Source organism: Sinohyriopsis cumingii, unplaced genomic scaffold (assembly GCF_028554795.1).
Source record: "Sinohyriopsis cumingii isolate HCF-2022 unplaced genomic scaffold, ASM2855479v2 utg000974l, whole genome shotgun sequence".
NCBI classification, from domain to species: Eukaryota; Metazoa; Mollusca; class Bivalvia; order Unionida; family Unionidae; genus Sinohyriopsis; species Sinohyriopsis cumingii.
Genome location: NW_028315950.1, coordinates 633,222 through 641,804, shown reverse-complemented (window position 1 = coordinate 641,804; position 8,583 = coordinate 633,222). Strand labels below are relative to the sequence as shown.

At 34.9% G+C, this 8,583-nt stretch overlaps 1 protein-coding gene across 1 annotated transcript; it reads right to left on the bottom strand.

The window, feature by feature from the left end:
* Positions 1-736: 736 nt before the first annotated feature.
* On the bottom strand, positions 737-4,161 carry LOC149772893 (uncharacterized). The gene is made up of 2 exons (XM_089947141.1): positions 3,317-4,161; positions 737-2,531 (listed from the first exon to the last, which is right to left on the bottom strand). Exons 1-2 carry the CDS (start codon positions 3,996-3,998, stop codon positions 2,206-2,208), a joined length of 1,008 nt encoding a protein of 335 aa, XP_089803267.1. The 5' UTR covers positions 3,999-4,161; the 3' UTR covers positions 737-2,205.
* Between the last annotated feature and the right edge of the window lie 4,422 nt (positions 4,162-8,583).

Sequence of the window (8,583 nt, the reverse complement as noted above, 5' to 3'; positions counted from 1 at the left end):
AACATTGTTTCTATTTTTGACTTAGTTCATGGCGTTGTTTGAGGGTCAACTTTTATTCTCGGAGTAAAATGATTGGTTCTTATCAAGGACATACAGGGGCTACGTGATTTTTATATGAAAACATGATCACGTGATCCTCTATTTCGCAATTTGGCATTTCCAAAATTGCGAAAAACTTAGTATTAATGGTGATGTTGAGAGAGAGATATCATAGTTTTGGGGCTTATAAACACTTGATATCAAGTTCTGTTCTGCTGTGACCAGCATTGAATTTTTGATTTTTTTTAAAGTTTTATTTTAATTTTTCGAATTCTTGAACAAAGATGTTTTCTTAAAAATGTTATTAGGATTTCTAAAACCGGAGGATTATTTATTGTGTTTCTTCAAGGAACTGTAGGCAACAACATTGATCAAGATACATCGTACGTCATCGCCTTCCATCTTGGATCCTTCCTCGTGACTCGAACTTGAATTCATTGGAACATTTTCTTATCAGGACTTCTAAAATATTATTCGTGGATTATTCTTGGATTATTTTTGGATTTGGTTCTTGAAACCGTAAGTTATGTTTTTTTCTTTTTTACAGTAATGTTCCAGGGAAATAAATTATTTTATTCCTCAAAGCTTGTTGTTTTCATTCTTTCTTGTGTTACTGTTTATTCGAGCCTAAACACGTAGCATCAGATTCTACACTGACTTTGCGGTATACGGGGGGTGGTGGTGAACATAAAAAATATAAGTACAATATCTTTTATTTTCTATGACCAAAACACAAATATTTATTTCAAAAAAAATATCCATAGACACTCCTTAAAAAAAGAACGAGAAAACGGACTAAAGCCTTTCAATATATATAATTGTTTACAAAAATAATCAGGGTACGGTTTTCAACAAACTGTTATAAGATTAAATTACCGACAAATAGGAAAGTCTAGAATCAAGCACTGCAAAGTCTAGAATTAAACACAGCCAAGTCTAGAAGAAAAGTAAATTTCTACTGTACATACATAACTGACATGCAAATTACATTTATGAATGATTGATATATATAACTCCTATTAAAGGCATTTTTTACGAAAGCGCTAAATCACAGCACACACGAAAACGACAGAAGATCGATACGAGAAAGTTAAGAATCCAGATGGTCCCATTCAGTAGTGTTTCCCCCAGAATCTAAAAAGTCCATGAAAATTAGACTCAATAACATTAACTTTAAACTAAAAGGGGCAATAATTTAAACGAGTATATCATTCTCAAAAAATGTACATTATTTGAATCTGAATATTCGTTGTTGATTCTTTATGTCATTAATAATAATCATAACAACAACAACTCGCGATGCAATGAGATGCCCTGTTTGCTATATGGCGATCGCATTTTCGACGCTTTTTTAAGACATTGCAATATTGTTTTATTATTATCATTATTATTATTATTATAGTAAAATTAAGAAAGTATTAGAGCAGTTGAATTGTAAAGAAAACAAAATTCCGATATTTCATATGTGTTCCACCCATGCCAAGCAAAGTATGGTCCTTTCTCTTTTCTTTCATCTTTCTTTCGTAGAAGATATATTTGGCAGTATTGCTTTGAAAGGAAATTGAATGCTTGGTTAGGTACATACATATATGAATAATCTTACCAATACTAATAATAATAATCGCAGATTAAATAATAAATAATAATAATTATCGCTAATCACGTTGACTATAGGTGACAAGAAAAAACGACTGATTTTTGAACAAAAAGTATCCTTTAAATTCCTTGAATGAACTTCGATTTAATTTATTGAATTGCACACACATATTGCTGCTTCCGATCAGAGGAAATAAGTCAAGCATGCAGGCGACCCTTTTTTCCTAGAGAGACACGAACAGAGATATTTTTGCAACTGAAAAAGGGTTAGGTTGATGGCGGGGGGGGGGGGGGGAGGGAAACTACCAAGTGGGGAAAAGAAACGGTAGGACGTTGGGATAAAACAGTATGGCGCAATATCATCCTAATATGGCATATAAAAACAACCTTCGGTTACTGTAATGGAATGAAGCATATTAATGTCGTACAATCTTTGTATTGCAATGTCATTTTTCTTATCTTTTTTTTCTTTCTTTCAATTCGGTTGATATTATTGAACAACCAACTCAGCTCTGAAAAAAATGTAACACTAGGTTTACACTATGGAGACATTATTTTTGTTATAAATCCTTATTTTATATCCCCTTCTGTACACATATTTTTGGCATGGGGATAGTCGGATTCCTCTTCGACACCCACGTGTGATCTCTTGAGACTGTTTGCACCTTTTCTGACCCCGTTATCCATAATCTCCCTTTCATTTTGAATCTGGAGATCACGTGCTTGACTCACCTCGAGTTGTTGATTTAAGATTTGATCCTGTATTGACTTCTGGGTATGACGTACAAAATCCTGGTCATTTTGACATCGGTCTTGATCCCCTTTCTGGCATTGATCAAGTTGATGAACTTGATCCGACCTCTGATCATCAGACTGCAGTTTGCCTTCCAATGAATCTATGTGAATATAAATACAAAACGTCTTGCAACTAAGATCGAGATAAAAGTCCATTAGTCATTGTTACTCAGCACATTATGTTTAACATCATTATGTGTTCAACCTTCTTGTTATTTTTGATCATCTTGTGAGAAAAAAATGAACATATACTTTCCAGGGGGAATAAAGTAGAGGAAGTCAAACGAGAAAATATATATTATTAACATTATCATCATCGTGATTATTTCAACATCATTGTTGTCATCATTCGTCATCAGAGGCCCCGTTAGGAGTACGCGAGGCCTAGGCCGACCATGACCGCGCGGGGCCAGAGTATCGGTATCTCGATTGGTATGCTACTGCAAACACTGATTATGTCCAGACTAGATCAACTTTCGCGATTTGGCGCACGAATTTAGTTTTTTTGTTATTCATAAAAAAATCCTGTTTGTGGATAATGGATCTTTTAATCGAAATAATAACATTTCGCGCATTACGCGCGGCCTTATCAGTGTTTCCAATTTACCGGAGAATACAGCTTGACAAACTCATAAGGACGACCTTAGGCCTGAAGCGCGGGGCCCCCTCAAGAGCGGGGCCTGGGGCGGTCGCTCCACTTGCCACCCCCAAACGCCGTTCATGTTCGTCATTGGTGTAGTTATCGTTGTGGTCATCATCAATTTCATAGCAACAGTTGATAAGTATGGTTTAGAAGGATTTGGAACAGTAATGATGGAGTACTAATGCAATTTAGGTCTTATTAAATATTCTGCGATTGTAACATGAAGGTTTATAGTTTTCTTACCTTTGGGGTCGGCGTTGTCGTTGCATTCATCTAATGGATCAAGACTGGATTCATCCTCATTATCAGGAGAGCCAATTGTGATAGTTGGATTCTCTTGGGTCTTTTGGATACACTGACCATTGCTATTGCTGTTGGAGGATTCCAGATCTGAGTTGATTTCTACACCGCAGTCTTGGGTACTGGAAATGCTGGAATCGGATTTGGAACTCGTTTCCGTTTTTAATTCACATACGGGAGAAACCGCATCTTTTCCGGATTTTGAAGCTGACTGGCGTATACGCTCATTGATAGAAGAGAGGAGTTTTTCTGCCTCTATGTACCAATGCCCACTCGGAACTGGAGCATATCGGTCAAAGAACCCGACAGATATTCCCTCATTGGATGTTGTAAATTTCTTATTAGGTACATTCGATCGTTCTGTTATATTTACACTTATTGTAGTACACTTGCCTAAAGCTTCAAGGTGCTTGAAAACCCAGAGTCTTCTGTTGTCTTTCGTGTACCACTGATCGTTGTGCCGGCATACTGTTATTGAAGGAATGCTGGATATCGTCTGCCTGCCTTCACATATTTCTTCCAGTGTATGCTCTATTGGCTTTCTAGAGTGTCGGCATCGTCTATCAAAAACAGTACTTATTGTGGATTGGGAGTAACGTATTTCGGATGGTGGCAGTGCAGTCATTGTGTAAAGGGTAAGCTTATAATCTCTAAAGATGACGTGAATTATACAACTCGTAAACTAAGACCTTTACTGAAATAAATCCTTTGCTACCTCTATTCCCAAGACCTTAAAGTTCTTAACTTTACCCGAGGTATATACTATTGACACGTCCGTTTCCGATACGAAGAAATAGCTCGTTTCGGTTTCATTTTTGTCTACCCAGAAACATAGATAAGTTTTGCTTTCATGTAAAGTACATAAAAATATTCCCTTATGCAGAATATATACTCATTTGATTAATTTGATTTTAGATTTATTTTCAGAACAATTGTCAGACACCAGTTTTTGAAAAGATGTCGGTCCATTCATATTTAATAATTGATAAGTGAATAAGTGAAATTATGCTAGGGAAAATACAACACTGAACATTTGATCGCCCTGTTATTGCAATCCTTTGCAAATTATTATTTGACGGAATCTGACGTTATATTCTAATTATTTTTTTTTTCTTGCAGATATGCTTAAATAAGAAGTAATACTTTGAAAAAGATTGCTATTTTTAACTTCCACTGCTAAATGTCTCCCTTGTGTTTTTTCCATACAAAACGCTGGGAAAATCTATGGCAAAGGTGTACAATAGAAGCGATGACTGTTCAGTATTTCGAGTATGATTTGTTTTATTTTTTTCTGGAGAATAGCCATTGATAGATATAGTTAACATCTGTTTGCTTTTGGAAGAATGTAAAATTTGTCTTCCGTTGACATGTCTGCAATCAGGCATTTCTTTAAATTTCAGATCCAAAAGATTGCATTTTTGCCATGGTATTTATGACAATGATTGAGTGTTATGGGATTTGGTCATGGTCTAAGTCGATTGACAATGTCCAGTCACTATTAAACGAAATAATTTGTGAGTGCTATGGGATTTGATCGTGGTCCAAGTCATTGAAAATTTTCTGTCATTATTAAGGGGAGACAATGTTTGAATGCTATAGGTTTTAATCGGTCAAAGATGGCAGTGATCCGTAACGGAGAGCGCTTTAGACCACTCGGCCACTCGGGACTCCGTGTTTTAGCTTGGATAGCTCATAATGTCAACTATGCATGCAAATAGATAATATATGAAATATATATATATATATATATATATATATATATATATATATATATATATATATATATATATATATATATATATATATACTTTAACAACAAGTTCAGACATTTATATATCAACCAATTCTTACCATTTTGTCTTTATCTCCTCTCTCTGTCAAAAATTTACACCAAACTGCCACTGTCGGTTCATATGTACATCTGTCGTATCAGTCTAACTTTACACCTGTTCATCCGTTCATTCTTCTGTCTTAGATTTTTGTTGCATTGGTACACGAATATAAATCCATTCATAAATATATTGTTTCTGATTCTAATAATTTTGCTTTATCGCATTTTCAGTTAAAATACACATCTTCATTTTTAAATGTCTGAGATCATTTTTTAAAAGCAAATTTTTTTTGTGTGTTGAAAATGTGTTCCGTTTTAAGTTGTATGTTTTTATTTGCACACGGCATTCTATAATCGATTTCGATTATCAGAATCGATATATACGTTTACCTACGTCAACGTTATACCGTGTGCCAGTTTCTAAAAATGAACAATCTAGTTTTCATTTGGTGATTTTTAAACCACGTATGCCGGTTACAACGCAAGATGTGTGCACCGATATTTTAGCTTGGTTGTTGTTGTTGTTGTAGGGTTTAACGCAATTTTTCAGCACACGATAGGCTATACATGGCGGCCAGTATTAATGGTAGAGGAAGAACCCGGAAAACCCCAGAAAGAACCACCGACCCAGGAGAAGCTACTGGCAAGCTTTCTCACATACCCACATTGGCCGAATCCGAGACGAGAACCCACGCAGACAGAGGTGAGATGGCAGTGATCCATAACCGAGAGCGCTTTAGACCACTCGGCCACTCTCGACCCCATATTTTAGCTTGGATACCTCATAATGTCAACTATGAATGCTACCCACCCATACAGCCTGATTGGGCTCAGGGTGATTTTGTTTCTGAATAATATTATCAAAGAATGGCTAGGGCAGACAATTTAAAAACCGACATGCGGCTGAAGGTGCATTTTCCAGGATATGAATAAAAGGTCATACATATTGGATATTGATAATTGGATGGTCATACTAAGAAAGTTTGTGCAGATGAAAGTGGAGTTCTTTGAGGGGTGAAGTGACACACTGTTCACTTCAAATAACTTTCTTGTAAAGCGCAATAATAATGAGAACCTCTAGTATTAGGAGTTTTCTAAATTCTTATGAAATAAATTCTGCTGGAAAGATGGCGACATACATTATATGTTTTGAATGGATTTACCATTTTTCTCTTTTAAGATATGATCTATTTATTTTAGCACATGATTAGATAAATCACGCCAATTTACTTTTAAGCAGTTAAGATATTTGAAATCGTAACAACGTACTGAAAATACAAAGGGTCTCTATTATCAATTGGTTCCTTGCGCACGTGATTTTATAATCGATTACGATCGGCATATACGTTTACTGAGAATGTTTGTAGAGATACCAGAAGTACTTTGAGTGAATGAACTGACGCACTGTTCACCACAAAGAACTTTGTTGTATAGCACAAATATTTCGATCGACATATACTTATAGATATGCCGTCTTTATACCCGATGACCTGTTATGAACAATGACCTCCTAGCATTTCATTGAATTACAGAAGACGTGTACTGGGGACACCGCTGGCCTGGGTACATAAATTAGTACTTTTGTTGTGATCGATAACGCAAAATAAGCTGTTCTTGTAAATAATTGCAGCTAAACAACCTGTAATATAGGTAATGTAGTAACTAGACAACTAGTGATATAGGAAACCTACAAGCTATACAACACGTGATACAGGAAACCTCCTAATTAGAGATTCCATTACTATAATTAGTATGCTGGTTTGGGGGCCGTGGTTTGGATTGTTCAGAATCAGAACCGGGAACACTGGTCTTTATTGCTATGTACCAGAGGAACAGAGAAAACGTTTAGGACAAATTTTAAAGTATATGAGATTATTTTATGGTACAAAGAAAATAATACATATTTTCATGAATGAAGGAAGAGCGTTGAAACTTAAATAATACCTGAATACATTACATCTGAAAAAAATAGGGATTTCCATAAGGCTATACACATCCATTATTAAAAAAATTAACGTCATATCATTGCTGCTATTGCACGAATCTGAAAAAATATATTACTTATTGCTAATATCATTTAGTGATGTTGATTTTAGAATATACTTTTTATATTGATGCCATAGATGGAAATATGCACACAATCTCTTTTATCTTTAACCATCTCGCAGCCTAGTCATGGATAAACGTACAGGCAGAAACATAATATTATTGAAATCATAAATAGATTATAACATTTACATATCGTCAATGTTACAGTTAGACTCAAATACTCTGCAGAAAGAAAAATGGAAAAGTTGCCAAAATCTGTCATACTGATAGTACTACAGAATTTAAAACAAACTGGGCGATGACAAAATATTGCATTGACTGAATCTATAGTGTGCACTGTCAACGCAAACCGATCCCATGAGCCGTGAGACAATTTACATGAGATGCGTTAAATGTAATACATATTTTCAAAGCCCGTGATGTTGTGAGTACGACTAATCAATACGACTTTTTCACACACACACACACACACACACACAGATAAATAAGTAATATATATATATATATATATATATATATATATATATATATATATACATACATGCGTCTGTGTCATGATGTAGTGCAAAATGCAATCAACAAACAAGAACAGTTTAGTGGCAGGGATTAAAGAAGTGTGGAGATAATATCAAAACGATTATGGTAGTATATACTAGCCTAATATATCCCTTTCTATATTTAGCAGTACCAATGAAAGAGAGATACGCACATTATTTCCACAGCGAAAGAAGAAATTATGTCAGAAGAAATAGGAAACTAATGCAAAAAGTTTAAATATTTCCGCTTTGTTGAAATATTGTCCTGTTTAGTATCTTGTAGTATTGTTGTCATCGCATACTAACTAAACATGGTGTAAGTTTTAGTGGTTCAAAGATACGCCATTTAGACTACAAAACAACAGCAATATTTTTAATATTTCATTTGTAAACTTTTGATATAAAATACAATATAGAAGTAGCATAATCCGTTAGAAGATCTTGTATAGTTCAAATCAGTTCAAAATGCCTTTTATAATATCCAAAATTAATAAGTTATATTGATACAATTTTACGCTACGGCGTCATTTTCTTATCAGACTTTTGTTTGCTAGTCTAATGTTGCTGACACGAACCTCGGACTTAAATTTCTGAATACCTGTCGTACGTAATTAAAACTACACTAAATGTCTACGTATTATTGTGGTGCATGAATAAGAACATTGAACTGAATTTTCTTTAGTGGCAGATGGGACAATTGTACGAAGTAGTCTACCTTAGCCTACTTTTGAATGGGCTTTGAATCTGGTCCAAGTATCCATGGATCGAAACTATTGACACAGCATTTTACCCTT

Coding starts and splice junctions, on each gene's coding strand:
- LOC149772893 (XM_089947141.1), bottom strand. CDS start 3,998: ATGACTGCACTGCCACCATCCGAAATACGTTACTCCCAATCCACAATA. Junction 2,532..3,316: donor CGACAACGCCGACCCCAAAG/GTAAGAAAACTA, acceptor ATATTCACATAG/ATTCATTGGAAGGCAAACTG.